Genomic DNA, 25,535 nt, shown 5'->3' on the forward strand with positions numbered 1-25,535 from the left:
CACAGCACTCACCATAGCACAGACCCTCCCCAATATCCATAACCCTACCCCCCTCTCCCAACCCCCCTCCCCCCAGCAACCCTCAGTTTGTTTTGTGAGATTAAGAGTTACTTATGGTTTATCTCCCTCCCGATCCCATCTTGTTTCATTTATTCTTTTCATATCCCCCAAACCCCCCATGTTGCATCTCCACTTCCTCATATCGGGAGATCATATGATAGTTGTCTTTCTCCAATTGACTTATTTCACTAAGCATAATACCCTCTAGTTCCATCCACGTTTCACAAATGGCAAGATTTCATTTCTTTTGATGGCTGCATAGTATTCCATTGTATACAACCTCTTTATCCATTCATCTATTGATGGACCACCTAGGTTCTTTCCATAGTTTGGCTATTGTGGACATTGCTGCTATAAATATGCGGTTGCATGTGGCCCTTTGGATCACTACATTTGTATCTTTAGGGTAAATACCCAGTAATGCGATTGCTGGGTCATAGGGTAGCTCTATTTTCAACTTCTTGAGGAACCTCCATGCTGTTTTCCAGAGTGGTTGCACCAGCTTGCATTCCCACCAACAGTGTAGGAGGGTTCCCCTTTCTCTGCATCCTCACCAGCATCTGTCATTTCCTGACTTATTAATTTTAGCCATTCTGACTGGTGTGAGGTGCTATCTCACTGTTGTTTTGATTTGTATTTCCCTGATGCCGAGTGATGTGGAGCATTTTTTCGTGTGTCTGTTGGCCATCTGGATGTCTTCTTTGTAGAAATGTCTGTTCATGTCCTCTGCCCATTCTTGATTGCATTATTTGTTCCTTGGGTGTTGAGTTTGCTAAGCTCTTTGTAGATTTTGGACACTAGCCCTTTATCTGATATGTCGCTTGCAAATATCTTCTCCCATTCTGTCAGTTGTCTTTTGGTTTTGTTAACTGTTTCCTTTGCTGTGCAAGAGCTTTTGATCTTGATGAAGTCCCAATAGTTCATTTTTGTCCTTGTTTCCCTTGCCTTTGGCGATGTTCCTAAGAAGAAGTTGCTGTGGCTGAGGTCAAAGAGGTTGCTTCCTGTGTTCTCCTCAAGGATTTTGATGGATTCCTTTCTCACATTGAGGTCCTTCATCCATTTTGAGTCTCTTTTCATGTGTGGTATAAGGAAATTGTCCAGTTTCATTTTTCTGCATGTGGCTGTCCAATTTTCCCAACACCATTTGTTGAAGAGGCTGTCTTTTTTTCCATTGGACACTCTTTCCTGCTTTGTCGGAGATTAGTTGACTATAGAGTTGAGGGTCTATTTCTGGGTTCTCTATTCTGTTCCATTGATCTATGTGTCTGTTTTTGTGCCAGTACCATGCTGTCTTGATGATGACAGCTTTGTAATAGAGCTTGAAGTCCGGAATTGGGATGCCACCAACTTTGGCTTTCTTTTTCAATATTCCTCTGGCTATTCGAGGTCTTTTCTGGTTCCATATAAATTTTAGGATTATTTGTTCCATTTCTTTGAAAAAAATGGATGGTATTTTCATAGGGATTGCATTAAATGTGTAGATTGCTTTAGGTAGCATAAACATTTCACAGTATTTGTTCTTCCAATCCAGGAGCATGGAACATTTTTCCATTTTCTTTGTGTCTTCCTCAATTTCTTTCATGAGTTTTTATAGTTTTCTGAGTATAGATTCTTTGCCTCTTTGGTTAGATTTATTCCTAGGTATCTTATGGTTTTGGGTGCAATTGTAAATGGGATTGACTCCTTAATTCCTCTTTATTCTGTCTTGTTGTTGGTGTATAGAAATGCAACTGATTTCTGTGCATTGATTTTATATCCTGACACTTTACTGAATTCCTGTACAAGTTCTAGCAGTTTTGGAGTGGAGTCTTTTGGGTTTTCCACATAAAGTATCATATCCTCTGCAAAGAGTGAGAGTTTGACTTCTTCTTTGCCAATTTGGATGCCTTTTATTTCTTTTTGTTGTCTGAGTGCTGAGGCTAGGACTTCTAGTACTTTGTTGAATAGCAGTGGTGATAATGGACATCCCTGCCATGTTCCTGACCTTAGCGGAAAAGCTTTCAGTTTTTCTCCATTGAGAATGAAATTTGCGGTGGGTTTTTCATAGATGGCTTTGATAATATTGAGGTATGTGCCCTCTATCCCTATACTTTGAAGAGTTTTGATCAGGAAGGGATGTTGTACTTTGTCAAATGCTTTTTCAGCATCTATTGAGAGTATCATATGGTTCTTATTCTTTCTTTTATTAATGTGTTGTATCACACTGATTGATTTGCGGATGTTGAACCAACCTTGCAGCCATGGAATAAATCCCACTTGGTCGTGGTGAATAATCCTTTTAATGTCCTGTTAGATCCTATTGGCTAGTATTTTGGTGAGAATTTTCCCATCTGTGTTCATCAAGGATATTGGTCTGTAATTCTCTTTTTTGGTGGGATCCTTGTCTGGTTTTGGGATCAAGGTGGTACTGGCCTCATAAAATGAGTTTGGAAGTTTTTCTTCCATTTCTATTTTTTGGAACAGTTTCAGGAGAATAGGAATTAATTCTTCTTTAAATGTTTGGTAGAATTCCCCTGGCAAGCCGTCTGGCCCTGGGCTTTTGTTTGTTTGGAGATTTTTGATGACTGTTTCAATCTCCTTACTTGTTATGGTCTCTTCAGGTTTTCTATTTCTTCCTGGTTCCTGGTGCTGTGGTAGTTTATATGTCTTCAGGAATGCATCCATTTCTTCCAGATTGTCAAATTTGTTGGCATAGAGTTGCTCATAGTATGTTCTTAAAATTGTTTGTATTTCTTTGATGTTGGTTGTGATCGCTCCTCTTTCATTCATGATTTTATTTATTTGGGTCCTTTCTCTTTTCTTTTTGATAAGTCTGGCCAGGGGTTTATCAATCTTATTAATTCTTTCAAAGAACCAGCTCCTAGTTTGTTGATTTGTTCTATTGTTTTTTTGGTTTCTATTTTATTGATTTCTGCTCTGATCTTTATGATTTCTCTTCTCCTGGGTTTAGGGTTTCTTTCTTGTTCTTTCTCCACCTCCTTTAGGTGTATAGTTAGGTTGTGTACTTGAGACGGTTCTTGTTTCTTGAGAAAGGCTGGTACCGCTATATATTTTCCTATCAGGACGGCCTTTGCTGTGTCCCACAGATTTTGAACCGTTGTATTTTCACTATCATTTGTTTCCATGAATTTTTTCAATTCTCCTTTAATTTCCTGGTTGACCCGTTCATTCTTTTTTTTTTTTTTTAAGATTTTATTTGACAGATAGAGATCACAAGTAAGAGAGAGAGAGAGAGAGAGAGAGAGAGAGAGGAGGAAGCAGGCTCCCTGCCAAGCAGAGAGCCCGACGCGGGGCTCGATCCCAGGACCCTGGGATCATGACCTGAGCGAAAGGCAGAGGCCTTAACCACCGAGCCTCCCAGGCGCCCCGACCCGTTCATTCTTTAGAAGGATGCTGTTTAGTCTCCATGTATTTGGGTTCTTTCCAAATGTCCCCTTGTGGTTGAGTTCTAGCCGTAGAGCATTGTTGTCTGAAAATATGCAGGGAATGGTCCCAATATTTTGATACCGGTTGAGACCTGATTTATGACCCAGGATGTGATCTATTCTGGAGAATGTTCCATGTGCACTAGAGAAGAATGTGTATTCTGCTGCTTTGGGATGAAATGTTCTGAATATATCTGTGATGTCCATCTGGTCCAGTGTGTCATTTAAGGGCTTTATTTCTTGTTGATCTTTTGCTTGGATGATCTGTCCATTTCAGTGAGGGGAGTGTTAAAGTCCCCTACTATTATTGTATTATTGTCGATTTGTTTCTTTGATTTTGTTATTAATTGGTTTACATAATTGGCTGCTCCCATGTTAGGGGCATAGATATTTAAAATTGTTAGATCTTCTTGTTGGACAGACCCTTTGAGTAGGATACAGTGTCCTTCCTCATCTCTTTATATAGTCTTTGGCTTAAAATCTAATTGATCTGATATAAGAATTGCCACCCCAGCTTTCTTCTGATGTTTAGCATGGTAAATTGTTTTCCACCCCCTCACTTTAAATCTGGAGGTGTCTTCAGATCTAAAATGAGTTTCTTGTAGGCAGCATTTTGATGGGATTTGTTTTTTTATCCATTCTGATACCCTGTGTCTTTCAATTGGGGCATTTAGCCCATTAACATTCAGGGTAACTATTGAGAGATATGAATTTAGTGCCATTGTATTGCCTGTAAGGTGACTTACTGTATATTGTGTCTGTTCCTTTCTGATCTACTACTTTTAGGGTCTCTCTTTGCTTAGAGGACCCCTTTCAATATTTCCTGTAGAGCTGGTTTGGTGTTTGCAAATTCTTTGTTTTTGTTTGTCCTGGAAACTTTTTATCTCTCCTATTTTCAATGATAGCCTAGCTGGATAGAGTATTCTTGGCTGCATGTTTTTCTCTTTTAGTGTTCTGAATATATCATGCCAGCTCTTTCTGGCCTGCCAGGTCTCTGTGGATAAGTCTGCTGCCAATCTAATATTTTTCCCATTGTATGTTACAGACTTCTTTTCCTGGGCTGCTTTCAGGATTTTCTCTTCGTTGCTAAGACTTGTAAATTTTACTATTAGATGACGGGGTGTGGACCTATTCTTGTTGATTTTGAGGGGGGGTTCTCTGAAGCTCCTGGATTTTAATGCTTGTTCCCTTTGCCATATTAGGGAAAATATCTCCAATAATTCTCTCCAGTATACCTTCTGCTCCCCTCTCTCTTTCTTCTTCTTCTGGAATCCCAATTATTCTAATGTTGTTTCGTCTTATGGTGTCATTTGTCTCTCAAATTCTCCCTCATGGTCCAGTAGCTGTTTGTCTCTCTTTTGCTCAGCTTCTTTATTCTCTGTCATTTCGTCTTCTATATCACTACTTCTTTCTTCTGCCTCATTTATCCTAACGGTGAGAGCCTCCATTTTTTATTGCACCTCATTAATAGCTTTTTTGACTTCAACTTGGTTAGATTTTAGTTCTTTTATTTCTCCAGAAAGGGCTTTTATCTCTCCAGAGAGGGTTTCTCTAATATCTTCCATACCTTTTTCGAGCCCAGCTAGAACCTTGAGAATCGTCATTCTGAACTCTAGATCTGACATATTACCAATGTCCATATTGATTAGGTCCCTAGCCTTTGGTACTGCCTCTTGTTCTTTTTTTTTGTGGTGAATTTTTCTGCCTTGTCATTTTGTCCAGATAAGACTATATGAAGGAGCAAATAAAATACTAAAAGGGTGGCACAGACCCCAGGAATATGTGCTTTAACCAAATCAGAAGAGACCCCAAATTGTGGGGAGGAGAAAGGGGATAAAAAGTAGTTCAGAGAAAAAAAAATTAAAAAAAGAAAACAAATAAAGAAAAAATGTAAAAAAAGAATATATATTCTATATATATATATTAGACTGGTGACTAGAACAGGGTCACCCACTTAATTTTGTTAGTATTTTGGTCTCTTAGAGGAAACTACCTCCCAAAATTTTAAGGAATGAAAAACATATATAAGGGTAAACACAATGAAGGGATGGAATATGCCTATAAAGATGAAAAAAAAATTTTAATTTCTAAAAAAGGACTTGATAAAGTAAATTGGTTAGGAGAATAAAGAAAAAGAAAGTAGAGAGAAGTTGCTCAGGCTGGAGACTAGCACAAGCCCAGAACTCGATTTAGGGTATATTTTGATTTGTTAGAAGAAGTTGTACCCCAAATTTTTTAGAACAAAATACCCTATGTCTATACAAAAAATAAAGTTAGATACAATGAAGGATAAAATATGACTATAATAATAAAGGTTCAGAAAAGATCATAATTGGGGTGCCTGGGTGGCTCAGTGGGTTAAAGGCTCTGCCTTCCGCTCAGGTCATGATCCCAGGGTCCTGGGATCGAGCCCCGCATCGGGCTCTCTGCTCGGCAGGGAGCCTGCTTCCCCCTCTCTCTCTGCCTGCCTCTCTGCCTAGTTGTGATTTCTCTCTGTCAAGTAAATAAAATATTAATAAAAAAAAGGTCATGATTTTTTTTTTTTAAGATTTTGTTTATTTATTTGATAGAGATCACAAGTAGGCAGAGAGGCAGGCAGAGAGGAGGAGGAAGCAGGCTCCCCGCCGAGCAGAGAGCCCGACTCAGGGCTCGATCCCAGGACCCTGGGACCATGACCTGAGCCAAAAGCAGGGCTTTAACCCACTGAGCCACCCAGGCGCCCCTCATGATTATTTTTTTAATGAAAGGTATTGTTGAGATAAACCGGTTAAAAAATGTTAAAAAAGGAAAGGGTAAAAGTTAAAAAAAAAAATTACCAGAAGAAAAAAAAAGTTAAATTAAAAAAAATTAAATTAACTGCAAGACTAAAGAATCATGGGGAGAAAGTCATGGGTTCCATGCTGTGCTTTCTCCTCCTCAGGAATTCCGCTCTTCTCCTTGGTAAGTGAACTTGGTCTTGGCTGGATTTCTTGTTGATCTTCTGGGGGAGGGGCCTGTTGTAGTGATTCTCAAGTGTCTTTGCCGGAGGCGGAATTGCACCGCCTTTACCAGGGGCTGGGCTAAGTAATCCGCTAGTTTCGCTAGTTTCGCTTTCGGGAGCTTTTGTTCCCTGAACGCTTTCCGTAGAGTTCCAGAGGACGGGACTGAAAATGGTGGCCTCCCCGTCTCCGGCCCACAGGAGCCCCGCGCTCGAGGCCCCACTCCTCAGTGCGCCCTCAGAGAATAGCACTCAGTCACTCCCATCTCTCTGGTCTCTGGCCGCGCTCTGAGCTCACCCAGCCTGTGAGCAGTTCAAGGTAACCCCGAGCTGAGAGCTCACTCCTCGGCTCCATCTCTGTAGGTGGCTCCCCAGTGGAACAGACTTTTAAAAGTCCTGATTTAGTGCTCCTTTGTTCCACGGCTTGCCGGGCACCCCCCCCCCCCCCCCCCCCCCCCCCCCCGCGGTCTATCTTCCCGTCGCTTTGGATTCACTTCTCCGCTGGTCGGCTTTCAGAAAGTGCTTGATTTTCTGTTTCTAGAATTGCTGCTCTTCTTCTCTTCATTCTCCTGTTGGATTTTTAGGTGTTTGCAATGGTTTGATAAGCTATCTAGCTGATTTCCTGCTACCTGATGTAGTCTCTGCCTGTTACTTCTCTTCCATCTTGACTCTTCCCCCCAAGGAAAAAAAAATTTGAAATAGATACTAGTAGATCCCAATAATTCATGAAAACTTAATAATCTACAAGCTAATTTAATGACTTGTGTACTATACTATTTAAAATTCTAGAAAGATAAGCCTGAGTTTCTTTAAGGAAAGAAAAAGGGTGTAGAGATTCCTTATTTATCTTTAATATCCTTTCTGGTTGTAATTTTGTATAAGAGCAAAATGCTTATTCTATCTCAACTAATGAGAAATTGAAAGAGACAGACTGAATCGAATAACCACATGTACAAAATGGATCTCTCTAGCTTGTTTTTCAAAACATACACTCTTGCTTTAATTTTTGATTTTTCAAACTTTCATAACAAAGTGTTACTTTTACAATATTAAAATTATAAAATGAGCACACAAAAAGCTTTACTTGTGCTCAGTAGTTTAATAGGATTTATTTTGATTGATCTTTCCTTATTTCTCAGGTAATGGTACAACATAACCGCATAGAACTTCTCAACCATCCTGTGTGTAAAGAATACTTACTTATGAAATGGTGGGTATTAAGTAGTATTTCTTTTTAATAATGCCCCATTGTTTGTTTAAAGTCTTCTAATTAGTTGTTTAGATTTTATTATCTTAATGCTTTACACTTTGAAAAGGAAATGTGTTGAAGGCAAATTTTGGTATTAAAAATGCTGTTGTTAGGGCACTTGGGTGGCTCAGTGGGTTAAAGCCTCTGCCTTCGGCTCAGGTCATGATGTCAGGGTCCTGGGATCAAGCCCTGCATTGGGCTTTTTGCTCAGCGGGGAGCCTGCTTCCCCCTCTCTTTCTGCCTGCTTCTCTGCCTACTTGTGATCTCTGTCTGTCAAATAAATAAAATCTTTTTAAAAAATGCTGTTGTTTATTTCTGACATTAAATGAGATATTTCAGGGGTGGAAATCTTTATAGAAGACATAAAGAAGCACTCCTGGGCCTTGTATTTTAATGGACAGTGAAGTGAGAGAGGTACCTGGGAAGAGCAATCAGTGTGGAAGTCAGAAAATATGAGCTAAAGTCTCTGTTTTTCCATTAATTGGTGAGAGATTTTTAAATAACTCAGCATTTTCTGGAAAGTTGAGATTGAGATTCCTTTTCTGAAAATGAAAAAGGGTGAATTTGAAGATCTTGTTTGTAAAGTTCAGTGAATTTACTAAGTAGATTTCTGAGCGAGATTTTAACTACTTTTTCCACGGCTTATCTTATATATTTTTGTTGAAATTACAATTTGTTTATTTTTGTAGGTTGGCTTATGGGTTTAGAGCCCATGTTATGAACCTAGGATCTTACTGTATTGGTCTCCTACCTATGACATTTCTTGTTATCAGTATAAAACCAGGCATGGCCTTCAACTCAACTGGAATCATCAATGAAACTCATGACCATTCAGAAATATTAGACACCAAGGTATTTTCGATTGGTCTTCATATTTCAACTTTTTAAAATAAAATATTATCAAAAGTGTTGTATTTCCTTAGAAATATGAATCCCATAGCAAATCTGAAATATCAGGACTCTATTAAAAGTAGACTGTGGAATTCCTATATGAACAGTTTCTCCTAAAATCTCTTGTGGAATGAGAGGGACTATAAATAAATAGGTCAATAAATGAGTTTGTAAATTAAAAAGAATTGACATATATGAGATGCTAACTTTAATGCTGAAGTATAAAACTTTAAAACAGGTCTACAAGAAAGTAGATGTGTGGCTGTCAGGGATTTGGGGGGAGAGGGAGTGGTTCTTAGTTGGATACAGGGTTTGTGTTTGGGGGTGATGAAAAGTTATGGGCATAAATGCTGATGGATGGTGGTGGTGGTTGCCTTAATGTCACAGAATTATACATTTTGAAATATAAATGTACCTGTAAAATGTAAAACTTTGAAAATGGCAAATTTTATGTTTATGTGTGTTTTACCATAGTAAAAAAATTTTTTACATAGGTATACAGATTTGTATTCTTCTTGAATTCATTTGGTAATTTTTGAACCTCTCTTAAAAAGGACATTATGAAATCAGGATGAGTTATCTTTATATTGGTATCAGTAATTTTCTGTTTAAAGCAAATATGAACAATATGCATGAATGAAGCAGAAGAAAAACAAATATTTAATAGTGGAAATTACGAAGATGTTTAAGTGTTTTTTTATTTGATATCCTTCATAACTTTTGTAACTTTCTGTTTCAGAATTCATATTTTATAAAAGTTTGTATGATTTTAGTTTTTTTGTCAAGTATATTTGGATATTGCAAAGAAGTGGTCCAAATTTTCCAACAGGTACACAAGACATTTTATATCTCTAAAGTTGCAAATATTTTAATATGCAGAACACAAATTGCTAAACTATTATTGAAGCAATATATGTCAGAATAAAATCACATATCTTTACAAATGTGTAGATTGGAAATACCAAGCATAAACTTTTCAAACTGTAGAAATCACATGATTTTAGATAAGACTCCTGCATTGAATGGCGCCTATTTGATAAAATTGAAGTAAAGATGTTCTAGTTGTACTAGTCAGTCCATATGGGTCTGCTTGGCTACAAATGAGCTTATGAATGCCTTTTCTGTATTTTTCTCGCATATCAATTAGATATTTTGCTGACATCGTAGATTTTGAATTGATACTTTTAAATGTAACAATTTATAAAAAATTTACTTGATCCATGACTCCATTTCAACTGGGTTTTTCCTTGAATTCCTTTCTTAATTAGAAAGCTTTTCAGGGGCATCTGGGTGGTTCAGTTGATTAGGCGACTGCCTTCAGCTCAGGTCATGATCCCAGGGCCCTGAGATGGAGCCCAGGGTCCTGGGAACGAGCCCTGTGTCGGGCTCCTTGCTCAGCAGGGAGCCTGCTTCTCTCTCTCCTTCTGCCTGCTGCTCCACCTGCTTGTGCTATCAAATAAATAAAATTAAAAAAAAAAGAATGCTTTTCTTTATTGGATAAAATTTCAAGTTATAATAAAATTTGGAGCTCTTTATAGCATAATTTTTACTTCATACCTTTTTTTTAATGGGTGAACCAAATTCAGATCAGACTCAAGAATTACGTAAATTATCTACAGGTCCTTACATTGGCTAATAAATGGCACCAATCTTTTATTTCTCAGTGTGGAGGTTTAAAGTCTTCTATTCATTATGGGGTTTTTTTAGTGCATCTTTTTATAAGATATATATCTTTTATATAATACCTCATTTTATGTGAAAATTTTTTTTTACATAAAATGTTATATAAGTTATATAAGCACACTGATACCTGCATTAAAGAATGTTAATGATAGTTACAATGCTTCACATTTGTTTGATATACTTTACATTGCAAGTAGTTATATATGTATGTCTATGTGTGTGTATGTAGGTATGTGTGTAAATCTATCAATGGTTGTAGTAAATTGTCACAATTTGGAGAATTAGACTATATTGTTTCATTGTAACTTTATAGTGAGCATATTACTTAATCTTGTCATAATTTTCATTTTTACAGATTGTAGTTTAAACTATAAAGTTACATGATTTCTCTAACAGAGTTGGTCTCCACATTTTTTTATTGATAGTAAAATCATTGCCTCTACAGGAAATTCGATGTCCAAAACATGAAATCTTTAAGAGGAGGAAACGACTTCGAATTGTTGTGGTCATTAAGTCTTAGCACAGGTCTCAAACCCCCTTAGAAGCAGCTTCAGTTTATTTGTATCCTGAGAAATCCACATGTATGTCCTTACACAGGGAGAAAAGAATGATCTAAATCAACTTGCAGCTCCCCAAGAATTTCTTTAATAAGGAATGAACTCTACAGAGAAAGTCCAGAAACTTGTTGAATTTCCTTAGGTATCAGATTTCCAAAGTGTGCCAGGTCAATAGAAGAGGCTGGGCCATCTCCAGTACTGGTCCATACCTGGGCTCGAAGTTCAGTCAAGGGAGGCAGGAGCTGGGTCCTTGGTCCTAAACCTCTCCCAAGTGCAAAAATGTTGCTGCTGGCCAAAGTGTGTGTGTGTGTGTGTGTGTGTGTGTGTGTGTGTGTGTAGGATGCCAGGTCTTGGTCTCTACATGTGGTAATTCTGAATTCTTTCAGAAAAAGAACTATATTTTGGATAACACCAATGTAGTTGAATGGATTATCTACACAACAAGCATCATTTTCGTGTCCCCCTTATTCGTTGATATACCAGCTTCTTTGCAGTGGCAATGTGGGGCAATTGCTATACACTTCTACTGGATGAACTTCTTATTGTATCTTCAGAGGTAAAGCCAGTTTGAATGATTTCTGTGTCCCTTAGGTATTTTTAATATTTGAAGTACCATAGATTTATAATTGTCTTATTCCTTTTCCAATTGTTTTAGACTATGAAGATATCTTTTATATACTATTAAGGAAAAAGTGAGAGAAGTTTGGAACTCAGAGTGTAGACCAAGATTTCTTAACCTTGGCACTACTGAAATTTGTGGCTAGATAATTCTTTTTAAGATTTTATTTATTGGGGCGCCTGGGTGGCTCAGCAGGTTAAAGCCTCTGCCTTCAGCTCGGGTCATGATCCCAGGGTCCTGGGATCGAGCCCCGCATTGGGCTCTCTGCTTAGTGGGGAGTCTGCTTCCTCCTCTCTGTCTCTCTGCCTGCCTCTCTGCCTACTTGTGATCTCTATCTGTCAAATAAATAAATCTTTAAAAAAAAAAGATTTTATTTATTTATTTGACAGACAGAGATCACAAGTAGACAGAGAGGCCGTCAGAGAGAGCAAGAGGAGGAAGCAGGCTCCCTGCTGAGTAGAGATCCTGATGAGGGCCTCAATCCCAGGACCCTGGGATCATGACCTGAGCTGAAGGCAGAGGCTTTAACCCACTGAGTCACCCAGGTGCCCCATGGTTAGATAATTTTTTTGATGGGGGCAGATACTGCTCTGTGCATTGAAGAATGTTTAGCAGCATCTCTGGCCTCTACCCACTAGATAAGCAGTAGCACACCCCCACCATGTGACAACAAAAAAGGTATGCAGATATTGTCCAGTTCTTCTGAGTGGCAAAATCGCCTGGGGTGGAGAAACACTGGTCTAGACAAATCTGGGTTAAATGTGAGTAGTAAGTGGAGATAAAAGTATTAGCTATTCTTGGCTTTACTTGGTATTATTTGGTAAGAATTTGCTTTGGATTGGGGTGCCTGGGTGGCTCAGTGGGTTAAAGCCTCTGCCTTCAGCTCAGGTCATGACCCCAGGGTTCTGGGATTGAGCCCCGCTTCAGGCTCTCTGCTCAGCAGGGAGCCTGCTTCCCTCTCTCTCTGCCTGCCTCTGCCTACTTGTGATCTGTCTGTCAAATAAATAAAAAAATTTTTAACAACAGCAAGAAAAGAATTTGCTTTAGATTAAAATAATCAAAATGAAGTCATTGGTAGGGGGAATAATAATGATATACAAGAAAAAATAATTTAGGAAAAAACTATAGAGGGGGGAAAAGGACTAGGCTCCCTTACCTCCAGATAGTGTTACTTCATATAATCTTTACAATAACAGGGGGTAAATGTTATTACTCACGGTATATAAAAGAAGAAAATGAAGGTATGCATTAAATAACTTTCCCAGGATCTCAGCTAGTAAGTGGACATTTTACCCACATCTTTCTAACCCCAGGGACCATGGTTTTCCTACTATATCATCTACATCACTGTTCACAAGCACAATGCTGTGGGGCTGAGCCCAGCACCTTGGAAAGGACATGGTGTGGTGGGAAGAACAGTGGTCTGAAAGTCAAGAGGCTTCAAGGCAAGTCTGGGTACTGCCACTCCCTTGGCTTTGCCATTATCAGTGACCTTAGCGAGTTCCTGGACAGCTTTGGGAACTTCATTTCTGAGGCCTCTAAAGTCCCTTTCATCTTTAAAGTCTCATGACTCCGCCTTTAACAAGTTGTTTTTGCCAAAACAGATTTGTGGCTAGAGGACACATCCATTATCTCTCTAAATGTTTCACAATTTTGGTTTGCAGGAGAGAAAAAGGAAACCTCAGGAGGTCAGGAGGTCCTGTAAATCATATGGGTGTGCCCTTGTGGTATATGAGCTCATTTAGAGTCCCCACTGGATGCATCTCCTAACTCAGCTCTAGGATCCCTTTATCGGGCTTTGCTAGCACTTTCTATGATCATGAGGAGATTTTTCTCTCCTCTTTGCTTGAAGTAATAACCTAGTGGTCAAGTAGTAAAACAATGATAAACATGAACAAGAAGGAAAAATAAAACCCTTCAACAGTTTGAAAATGAGACAACTAGTCCTGATTTCTTTTTTTTTTTTTTTTTTTTTTTTTTTTTTTTTTTAAAGATTTTATTTATTTATTTGACAGAGAGAGAGAGATCACAAGTAGGCAGAGAGGCAGGCAGAGAGAGAGGAGGAAGCAGGCTCTCCGCGGAGCAGAGAGCCTGATGTGGGGCTCGATCCCAGGACCCTGGGATCATGACCTGAGCCGAAGGCAGCGGCTTAATCCACTGAGCCACGCAGGCGCCCACTAGTCCTGATTTCTCATGTCTCCGTTACTCATCTGTGAAACACAGTTCCTAATGTATGGTAAATATTAACTCTGAGTGAAATACAATTTGACCAGAAAAGTAAATACATACTTTAATTTTTACATTTTCCTAGATTTGAAAATTGTGGGATTTTCATTGTTATGTTGGAGGTGATTATGAAAACTTTGTTAAGGTCTACGGTCGTGTTTGTCTTCCTTCTTCTGGCTTTTGGCCTCAGCTTTTACGTCCTCCTGAGCTTGCAGGTGAGGTAGCTATGTTAGTAGTTAATTTTGTTGATGTGAATGTTATGAATATATATTTATACTTAAATCTGAATGGCCTAGAAAATTAATAGTAACATAACTATTTTTATCTGATAAAATTGCCTTCAAATTATTTTTATCACAGGAAAAAATACCATCTAACTCAATGACTTTTTCCCAGTGTCAAAATGTTTATATAGCGATGCCTGGGTAGCTCAGTTGGTTGAGTCTCTGCTTTCGGCTCAGGTCATGATCTCGGGGTCCTGGGCTTGAGCCCCGCATCAGGCTCTCTGTTCGGCGAGGAGCCTGCTTTCCCCTCTCTCTCTGCCTACTTAACCTCTGTCAAATAAATAAAATCTTTTAAAAATGTTTATATATAAAATGCATGATGATTTTTTATAGATGCAGAAAAGATCTTTTTTGACAACTTTATTGCCAGTTTATTAGTAGTTCTTATCACGTTCAGTAGCTATAGTCCCGTGACTTAAAGTATTCTCAATATGATTTTTATCATTTTACTCTTGAGGAAGTATTTTTTCCTTATATGCATTTTGCATTTCACTTTTACCATCTTTTCTCAGGATGCTTTCAGCACTCCATTGCTTTCTATTATCCAGACCTTCAGCATGATGCTAGGAGATATTAATTACCGTGATGCCTTCCTAGAACCGTTTTTGAGAAACGAATTGGCATATCCAGTTCTGTCCTTTATACAGATTATTGCCTTTACCATGTTTGTCCCAATTGTGCTCATGAATTTACTTGTAAGTAATTTTTCCTTATATTTCCTGTTTGTTGATCATGTGGGGCATTTAGCAATGATCATTATTCTTAGCCTCCTTCAACTCTCTTCATGAAAGGAAAAAGGGACTATGATAAAATCTATTCATTCAACATTCATTTAGTGCCCAGGTGTGCCAGGCACAGCATGAGGCCCAGAGGATGCCAGCCAAGATGCATTCACTTGGCAGATACTTATGAAGAATCTAGACCTTGATCCAGGTGCTGGGAAACAGCAGTGAATAGACCAACACCCAGGCCTGACATTGTAATCCAGTCATGAAGTTAAATAGTAAATAAGTATGTGATACAATGTCATGTGGATGAAAAAATGCTATGAAGAACTACAAAGCAGAATAAGGAAATAAAGATGAATGGTGTTTGTGCCGCTCTGAGTTTGGGTGGGAGGTCAGAGCATCAGCAGAGATCTTGGTGGAATGAAGGATTAAAAAAAAACCTCATCTCTGCCTTTAAATTTCTCATTAACCAGAGATTCAAGTGGGGAAGAGCCTCTCAGGCATGAGAGCATCTGTGGCATTTGGGTGCCATCTCTAAACCAGTTACAGGCTGAACATCCTCAGCAGACACGAATGTGCCCTTCACAGAGAACCTGCTCCAGCCATGAGAGCCTGAGCCAGTGCAGGCAGAAGTACATCCCAGATCCATGGAATGCCTGAGCTGACATTACAGTGTATTTTTTTCCTTATTCATTTATGCATACATGCACACATTCAGTACACTGAGTCTGACTATACAGCAGAGATTGTGCTATACAGTGTTTCCAGAAAGAAAAGAAAATATCAACTACTTAATATTTTGATTCGCTTACTTGATGCAACTCCAGTGTTTCATGTTGATGACCTAGAAAAATATAGGATAGCACTAAGAATAATAAAGAATGACATAAAGCTCACATTCTTCCCTTAGAATCACTTATGTTTTAGAAGATAATCATCTAGAAGAGGATTTGGCCTAGCAGTAGTACACAGGGGTGCCATCTCTACCTGCACATCCCAGAAGAAAATCAGACCCAACAGAGCCAAGACTGTCAGTGTTTTCTTTCCTTCAAGCTCTTCTGCTCCTCTCAGTAGAACCTTCCTGATTATCTGACTCAGATCATTGGAAGATACTCTAGATTGAGCTCTGCCCTTCCCCCACTTCTCCCAGTAAATACTTGCCTCTAATGCCTACTTTCAGTTGGCTTACACCCTTATGGTTCCTCCTCCATAAAGTTGCAGTAGCCCAAAGAGGCTCTCTTGTCTCACTTCTCTGTCTAATCCTTCCTGCCAGTTGTCATCACAGAGATGTTCTAAGGAAAAGCTGAAATTGCTTTTTTCATCTTTTTCTTTTTTAATCTCTAGGACTCTTTAATTCAGTCTAAACCCATCAGCATGCTACACAAGGGTCCTCATGATCTGATTCTTACCCAGATCTCACCCAGCTCCCCACTGTTGGCAGGATTCACCCAGACATGCACCATGAATGTTCACTGAGTGTGCCAGACTTTTCTGTGTGCTTTCTGGGCTCTGTTCAAACTGCTCCTTTTCCCGGAAGGCCCTCCCACTTTGGGTTAACTCTTTCCAAGCTCTCAACACTCAGCTCAAGCATCATCTCTCCTAGGTAGATTTTCTTAACCAACACATCCCTGCCATCACCCTGGTCTGAATCAGATGCCCCTTCCTTGTGTTTTCGTAGTTTGGGGGACACAAATCAGAAAAATATCATAAAACTTACTTTCTAGCTTATGCAGAGGAAATAAGCTAATACAAAGCACTTGAAATGGCACTTGGCACATGATAATCATTTGGCACATGATAAGCATTAAATAAACATTAGCTAGAATTAAATAGTAATTTATCTACTCTCTGACTCACAAGATCAGATGTCTTCAGATTCTAGGCAAGTATCTTCAGCGTGTGAAGCCGCCGGTATGAGACATCTGGTTTTTGATGGAGGCTGATATAAACTAGAGAGATTGCCCACCAAAAGCCTTACAAATTAAAAATAAAAAACACTATCCTGCCAAATAAAGCCTACTTGCTGACTACATGTGGTTCTCAGTGCTAGTCTGCCCACTCTGTAGTATACGCTCGCTGCTCATTCACTCACTAGCTATCTAGTGTTCCTGCTCTGTCCCCGCTGTGGTTCTAAGCACTGGGCATACAGTGGTGAGCTGGACAGACCGAGCCCTTCTTGTATGCAGTTTACTTGACTTTCTGAGAACACGAGCATCCAGGAGGCTGGTTCAGCATAGGCGGTGATTGTCTAACAGATACGTGTCAGCTCATGTAAGTAAGTGGATTTAATTGGGATTGAGTAGAACTAAGCTGACAGGTTCCCCTCACCTAATTCTATGAAGCCACGGATTTCTAGATGGAGTTCCTGTTTGTTTTTGTTTATTACCAAAGCCACACCTACCCTTGAAGTGTATCTCTTCCTGCCAAACCTATGTAAGATATATATTTCTGCATCACCTCGGTTTGCTATTTAACTTCTCCATTTGTCAAGTCACTCTTGTTTACCTTAGAGAGGCCCAACTCCTGGAGTTTGCAACCGTGTTGCGTGGTTACCTCAGTGGCATTTGATATTCTAGCACCCTTGTCCTCTCCAAAAATAACAAATTTTTATTTTAAATTAAAATTAATTTTCAGATGGGTGTCCTAGTGTTTTATGATAACACTTAAAAATCACAACCCATGTGGCTACCATTGTGACCAAGGTATATAGGCTTTACGGTTTGCTGCAAGAGGTGTTAGCCCTGTGTGTTGGGGCCACTACTAGGCAGTTACGTGCTCACTCCCCCACTGCACCAGAGAGATCTTAGTGCATTTTTAGGTGTCACTAAACTGGTGATGACTCACTGCTGTGTTGTACTGTAGATTGGTTTGGCCGTTGGCGACATTGCAGAGGTCCAAAAGCATGCGTTGTTGAAGAGGATTGCTATGCAGGTAGGTACTGCATTTATTTAAAACTCCTTGAAATTAACACCATCTTAATTATTCATGTATGAGCATAGCTGATTTCTGCAAACAGTTATTTAAAACAGGTATTTTGTTAGTGCTGAAAGTACCACACCGTATAGTGCTTGTTGGGCCTGTTCTCTATAGTTCTCTATAGCTGTAGTCAAAGACTCAGAAATGAGGGAAAAACTTTCAGAAAAAATTCAGCAGAGAACCTGAGAAATTATCTGGGCCTCTTTTATTTTTTTAAGATTTTATTTATTTGACAGACAGAGATCGCAAGTAGGCAGAGAGGCAGGCAGAGAGAGAGGAGGAAGCAGGCTCCCTGCAGAGCAGAGAGCCCAGTGCGGGGCTCGATCCCAGGACCCTGGGATCATGACTTGAGCCGACGAAGGCAGAGGCTCTAACCCACTGAGCCATCCAGGCGCCCCTGGGCCTCTTTTAATGTCAGCATGTGGCCAACCAGGTAGCTAGCTGCTAAATAAGGATGTGACAGGTATAAGGTGTTCTGTCTTGTCACAGCCCCACTGTTCCAAGGATCCTGGTATTTTGGCCATACTCTTGCAAGGTTCCTATATCACGTGTTATATTGAAGTGTTCACTGCATCCATGAGATTTTGTTCCTTTGTCACATCCCTGACATCTTTCTAAATAATCCAATGTAAAATCCGCTCAAGTCAGAGGCTTCTGAATAGGTCCTTGGCTGCTGAATCCTGTGAGGTGATCTCCTGTTACACAATGCAAAACTATTTCTATGCTCTTATTTGCCTTGTCTTTAAATTTCAAATTTGAATGGGAATATTTGATGCTTCAAAAATACCTGATGACCAGTTGAACATACACGTTCAGAAACTTAGGCCAGTTCAAGAGAAAGACAAATTCATGGTAAGATTTAACTTTATTCTCTTCACTTTTCTTTGTCACACTGCTTGCTTCTGTGTCACTCACTCAGCTCTCCATTAGCACATGTTTATTTCTGAACAGTGTTCCCGTACATGACACGTGTGGAGCACAGCACAATCTGCCTGAGGGAACACAGAGCCCCAGCACAAAGTCATCCAGTTATTTGCTAACTTTAACACGTAAGAGAATTCTAATTAGAGAGACACCAACAGAACACTCAGAGTGTAAAACATCGAAGTCAACTTAGAACCATCCTTAAAGTCTCTGTTCTGTGACTAAGCTGTACATTATACAGAGGACTTGGCACATTTAAAGAACAAAAATATATAAATTAACTGATTAAAGTGTTAGGTCCAGAAAATGAATGCAAACACAGTTAAGAAAATGCTACATGGAAGAGTTGGCATGCGAGCCAGACCTTGAAAGATAGGATTCAGAAGAGTAGTGAGGCTGGTCTAGAAGGGCAGGACCCGGCAGGAGCAAAGGGCTGAAGGCAGAATGAGGAGTGGCTAAGGAGGGGTGAAGGGCCGCCTGGCCTAGAAGGATGGCTCCTTAGAGGGCACTAAGGCTGCTCAAGATTATAGAGGGCTTTATTAAAAAATAGCAAAAGAAAACCTTAGCTCTGTTTTTTTTTTTTTTTTAAGATTTTATTTTTGAGTAATATCTCACTACCAACCTGGGGTTTGTTTTTTTTTTTTTTTTTTAAGATTTTATTATTTATTTGTCAGAGAGAGAGAAACAGAGAAAGATCCCAAGTAGGCAGAGAGGTAGGCAAAGGCAGAGGGAGAAGCAGGCTCCCTGCCAAGCAAGGAGCCCGATATGGGACTCGATCCCAGGACACTAGGATCATGACCTGAGCCGAAGGCAGCCACTTAACCAACTGAGCCACCCAGACGTCCCCAACCTGGGGTTTTAACTCTCAATCCCGAGATCTAGAGTCTTGCTCTACTGACCGAGCCAGCCAGGCACCTCAGAAAACCTTAGCTTTGAAAGCAAGGGCAGTAAATGATGGAAGTGCTTCAAGTTATTTCGTTAGTGTGTGGGACGCTATTGGCTCTTCCAAAGAATGAGAACAAAATGAAAGTGGTGTTTAAGATGATCTGTAATTATCTTGATTTAGTGGAGAAAGTTTAAAGAAAGAGCTAACTGACCAGTTCCTACTGGAACAAAGATGGCGTGTGGGACTTGAGGGAGGTAGGGAAGAGGAGGAAAAGAGATGCAGAAACCTCCTCGCAGGCATGCCAGCAGTACCTCATAACTAACAACTCTTGAAAAGGTCAAGGAAAGTAAATAAAAAGAACAATACAAGCAACAGCACTACATAAGATTTCTGCGGGAAGCCCACTAAACTACACGGTTAATACAGTTGACCAGTTCATACGGTTAATAGGAAAAGCACAATTCTATATTAGGTTTGACCTCTTCCCTGAAACACAGCAACAAAAGGGCTTGTAAAGGAAATGGGCACAGCAACTGCTCCTATGTTATCTGCCTCGTTTTGGATCACGAAGAGCATTGGCTAGAAAACCAGGAAGCCATTCTCTTATTTCCCCTAAGTTGTTTTTTTTTTAAGCAAATTTCTATAATCCATGGGCAACTCTGTCAGGTACAACCTGAGTGTGAGGCCACATCAGAACCAGAGCATAAGGGGACGGCAGCAGCCCTCTCACAGAGGGACATTTGGTCTTTTCACAGAGTCCTCTCAGACCTAAATGGGGACAGAGAGGTCCCTGGGGCAGTGCATGCTGGGAGACGGAACAGTTTCTCAAAGACAGGAGTTGTATTATGAGGAGCTTGGAGCTCTGTAGTTTTCCACATTAAGTATCCCATTTCCAGGACAGGCTGGCAACTGTCAACACTGCACACGGACAGGCACATCACAGAGGGAGATCCATGGAACTCACTTACCTCCAGCGTGGGAAAGCCACCAGGTAGAGGAGGTGCAGATCAGTCCTGAGCCCACAGGAGCCATGCTTAGTGGGTGCCACCAGACCCACCAAGGTTGGACTTGAAGCTCTGCTTGCCACCCTCCCTAGGACCATATTTAAGGAAGGAAATCTGGCAGGTCCTATGTAGAAAATGAACAGGGTTAAGACACAGCATGTGCTTTGTCTGTTGGCAGGCACTAGGCTTGAATAAATCTTTTTCAATCAAGTAAGTGAATGATAACATGTGACCTCTGAAAAAATGTATATTGTAAGAGGAAAGGAATATTGCTCTTAAGCCCAAGGAAAAAGGAACCTTGGAAACTATTATAGAAACCCAAAGAAAATTTTTAATTGGTGTTGTGAATAAAATACAAGAAAACATAGCTATTCTTGAAACTAGAACCAATAAAGAGCATGTTAAGTGGTGGTAAGTGCTATAAAAATAGGGAAGCAAGATAGAGTGTGTTATGTGGGAGGGGGGCCAGTGTTTTAAACAGGTGGTCAGGGAAGTTCTTAGCATCTCACCATTTGTGGATGTGAGCCACTGAATTGCCCATATATAAACAAGCCAGTGTTCTTAGCTTAGAGAGCAAACTCTCACCTACATGGTAATTACAATAAACATATCTAAACAGACACAAAGGACTACAAAAAGTGAGTAGAAGATAAATTTGGCAAACAAAAAGTAAAATGTCAACTCAAGGTAAACCCATTAAATGACGCAAATGATTATATCTCTGAAAATAGAAATTAGACTCAAGATGGGTCACGGATAAACCATTTTGCACCCGATAGCACAGCGTGAAAAGTCAGTGGAGTACTAGTCTTTGATGCACCAGCTGTATTCCTTCCACTGGCTCCGGTTGTGGTCCTCCGTCTAAGCACGAGTTCCTCCCCTGTCACAGGTGTGCATCTTGTACGACGCCCCAGAGGACGGGCCAAGTTGTCTTCTTCTGTGGGTGGTGTCAGTCACCGTCCCTGAAGAGTGAGCATCTGCTCACTTCCATTGAATTCCCTCTTTAAGCAGTTTGCCTCAGCTGCAGACTGCGGCCCCCATCGTGTCAGTGGATGAGCGGAGAGGTGGTGAACCTGGCCAGCCCGGCTGCTTGTGCGTTAAGCAGGGCACCAGAGTCTGTTTTCAGTTCGCTGTACTAATGGTTGCTTTCCTGTGGTGTAAAAATCCAGATGTTTATTAATGATTCCTCTCAATCAATCCAAACTGCACTTTAGGTGGAACTTCATACCAGCTTAGAGAAGAAGCTGCCTCTCTGGTTCCTGCGCAGAGTCGACCAGAAAACCATCGTTGTGTATCCCAACAGACCCAGATGTTCAGGGTTATTGGTAAGTACGTGTGAAAAATGTCGGCATAAATAACGTGATACTGTTTGACATTCATTCATGGTGTTATCCTTAAGGGTGCCCTTAGGAAAAGAAGTAATTGTGATTTAAAAAAAAATAATAAGTGCATGATTAACTCACAGTGAGAAAGTGATGGGCAGTGGGAGGGAGGCATCTGTCCTACTGGCTCATTCACAACATCTGTGTTAAATGTATACCACATCCCTGTGAGGGCAGATGCATGGGTGGGTGATTGGCTGTGCCCTGTATCTTTCTTACAGTGTACGCTTCATTTTTCCTAGTCACATGCCACCTACATAATATGTGCAAAGAATATGTCTATGTGCAAATGTAGAGCACGTATGTACCTATGCTCAGATACTTACGCACATACGCACGTGCATGGGGAGTGTACATTATAGACAATATACTAAGTGTCCAAGACTAAGCAAGCCACTGCCTTATAATGGAAAAGGACTTTATTAAGAATCAGAAGTACTAGATGCTAATCCTGGCCATGCCTGGGCTTCCTCTTCTATGAACATTTTTTTCTCAGTTCTTTGCATATTACTTTTCCATGTGTAGTCATGAAATGATAAAGTCAATCTGAGCATTGGCCTAGGCTTTATTCTGTCTACACTATTTCCCTGTTTAATTGCATTCAGATCCATGGTTGTGACTACTCCTAAAACACAGAAGGCTCTCAGCAATTGATTCCCTAGCCTAAAACTCTCCTTGAGTTCCAGGCTCCTATGTCCAGCTGTCTACCCTGACTCTTTACTAGTATGTCTCAAGGTACCTCAATTCTGCATATTCAGAACAAACTCATGCAAAAAAAAACTCACAATTTTCACTTCTCCCATGTTTCACTTTCCCTGCAGGGAAAGAATGAAAAAGCCTCTTTTCTCTCCAAAGTTTCTTTCAATTCATGTCAACACCATTCACTTGCTTATGCAAGATGTCATCCTTGATGTTTCTTTTCCCCCCTGCTGACCCCTCACACCCAGTGACTCCCATGTTTGGTTTATTAGGCTTCCCGGATGACCTGTGTGTACTGTCCTCTTGTCTTGCCTGGACTCCTAGAATTGTCTCATTTCTGGTGATTTCATTTCTGTCCTTGACCCATTCCAGTCTATCAATGGTTTAAGACACTAAAATTTTAAAAATATTTATTAAAATAGCATTTCAGAAACATCCTTATGGGAAATTCAGTTGTGTTGGATAATGGTGTGGTTTTAGAGAACAATTAATCTTGTATGGAATACCACCACTTATGATGAGCATTTTTCATGAGAAAATATAAGATGATTTGGTTACACTTTTTCATAAGCAGTCTTCCACTCTAATTTTCTCCTTCTATCTTATCTATACAGCTTGTACTTTATTATAATATGCATGATTTGTTTTATAGCTCTTTATATGCCTGTTTCTCTTTTTTTTTTATTTTTTAAATTTCTTTTCAGTGTACCAGAACTCATTGTTTATGTACCACACCCAGTGCTCCATGCAATACGTGCCCTCCATAATACCCACCACCAGGCTCCCCCAACCTCCCACCCCCAACCCCTCCAAAACTCTCAGATTGTTTTTCAGAGTCCATAGTTCTCTCATCTTTCATCTCCCCCTCCAATTTCCCCCCACTCCCTTCTCTCCATCTCCCCATGTCCTCCGTGTTATTTCTTGTGCTCCACATATGATCATTGACTCTCTCTGCCTCACTTATTTCACTCAGCATCATCTCTTCCAGTTTCTCTTAACAAACTGTGAGCTCCTTAAGGGCCATAGCCATGTCTTAGCTCTTTGTCATCCTAGCATACCTGATGCAGTAGCTGAGTCATGGCCCACGTTCAAGAAATAGTTCCTGAATTGAGTTCAACCTGAGTAACTATTCGTTGTTTATCCCACAGCGTATATTTCATTTTATTTTTCACACCAAAGAAACAAGACAGGAAATTCCAAATGTTGACACATCTCTAGAAATAGAAATATTGAAGCAGAAGTATCGGTATGTGTTTTTCTTTACATCTGTATTTGAGAAACTTAAAACTTTTAAATAATGATGTATAGTGTAAGGTTATATTATATATTTGTGTTTATCTCATATATTAAGTCATACTTTAGTTGACTGATGTCATAGTATATTGAGAATCATGAGAAATTTTTGAGACCCAACAATTTACTTGCTGCAGTTCAACAATCAGTTTTCTAGTTAGTATCTTAAACTGCATTCCCATGAGCCATCTGAATTCATACATCAAAGTTTTGAAAGATTTTGAGAATTCCTAGAGAAGCTATAGTGTACGGTAGTTAAGCATTAGGGCATTAGAGTTTATTCACCTGAGTTTAAAGCCCTATTCAACTGCTTACTAACTATGACCTTGGGTAAGCTGCTTATTCTTTCTGTGCAACAGCACTTTAATCTTTAAAATGGGAACAAAAGTAAACTGGCCAAGAACTGACAGCACAACCTTAAGAAGAACACCTAACCTTAAAAAATGTGTATTTCTTAGAAGGATTAGGACTACCACAAAGCTATGACCTGACACAGCCCATTGGATATAGAACACCTCTCGTAACCTAGGCCTCTCTGCACTCAAGGACTGAAAAGATCATTGACAGTAAATTCATGAGACATGTATATCCTTTTAGGCTGAAGGATCTCACTTCTCTTCTGGAAAAACAGCATGAGCTTATCAAACTCATCATTCAGAAGATGGAAATCATCTCTGAGACAGAGGATGAAGATAACCATAGTTCTTTTCAAGATAGGTTTAAAAAAGAACAGTTAGAACAAAGGAATAGCAAGTGGAATTCTGTGTTGAAAGCAGTAAAGACAAAGACCCACAACCCTTTGCCTTAGGCTGCAGTGGGGCTTCCTGTCGGGGAAGTTTGCATGACCCTGTTGAGTCCAATTTCCAGGTTAGCAAAAGTGAGGAAAAAGCAGAACTAGGACTCTGATTTCACTACATATGAAAGGATGGTTCCTGTATTCTTTGTAAAATAAACCTTCTCTCTATTCATATTTTATGCCAGTTAGTATGTATAGAGAATATCCTTGCTAATGAGTTCAAGTTGTACTTCACTTCTCATTATTTGGGTAGAAAACTGACTTGTTAGAACACACATTTTAATGATAAGGACTAGTAAATGTAACTCTTAAGCTAGAATACAAATGTCAATATACTGGATTCCTGCTTGATAATTATGTAATATGTAATGCATTAGACAATAAAGTGTTATATTAGGTTATACCATTGGGTATGCTTTTTTTGTGTGTGTTGTAAGAACTTGTGGGTGGAACACCGTGTACTCTGTTCCAACTATAATAAACTACCACACCCTTCTTGCTGCTCCTAACACACCTGATGTCACTTTGAGTTGAGATCCAAATTAATAGACATTATATGCATGAATTTTACTATAGATATAGATAGGATGTGCTGTTTCTATATTTTTGGTTTGCTAATAATCATAATAAATGTAAAATCTATATAGTCACCCCACTGATTATTGTGTGAGCTTTTTACTACACTTAGTTTTTTGAGATTTGTAAAAATGCTTCCATCACACATGGAACTAGAGAAAGACACTACAAAAAAAGAGAACTACAAGCCAGTATTTCTAATGACCTAGGTCCTCAGCAAAATATTAGCGAACTGAATCCAATAATACATTTTAAAAAATCATACACCACAGTAAGTGGAATCCATTGCAAGGGTGGTCC

At 39.6% G+C, this 25,535-nt stretch overlaps 1 protein-coding gene across 2 annotated transcripts in view; it reads left to right on the forward strand.

Annotated features, from left to right (window-relative positions):
* Positions 1-25,277, forward strand: part of TRPA1 (transient receptor potential cation channel subfamily A member 1) — a 74,284-nt gene extending 49,007 nt beyond the window's left edge. For both annotated transcript variants that reach the window (XM_046026858.1, XM_046026867.1), the window contains exons 19-28: positions 7,602-7,672; positions 8,401-8,563; positions 9,342-9,431; positions 11,229-11,398; positions 13,773-13,902; positions 14,484-14,666; positions 17,562-17,630; positions 21,704-21,814; positions 23,719-23,816; positions 24,461-25,277. In XM_046026858.1, coding sequence (XP_045882814.1) covers positions 7,602-7,672; positions 8,401-8,563; positions 9,342-9,431; positions 11,229-11,398; positions 13,773-13,902; positions 14,484-14,666; positions 17,562-17,630; positions 21,704-21,814; positions 23,719-23,816; positions 24,461-24,671 — 1,296 coding nt within the window. In that variant the 3' untranslated portion in view covers positions 24,672-25,277. The remainder of the gene's footprint in view (positions 1-7,601; positions 7,673-8,400; positions 8,564-9,341; positions 9,432-11,228; positions 11,399-13,772; positions 13,903-14,483; positions 14,667-17,561; positions 17,631-21,703; positions 21,815-23,718; positions 23,817-24,460) is intronic.
* The last annotated feature ends 258 nt before the right edge of the window (positions 25,278-25,535 follow it).

Source organism: Meles meles, chromosome 1 (genome assembly GCF_922984935.1).
Source record: "Meles meles chromosome 1, mMelMel3.1 paternal haplotype, whole genome shotgun sequence".
Lineage (NCBI taxonomy): Eukaryota > Metazoa > Chordata > Mammalia > Carnivora > Mustelidae > Meles > Meles meles.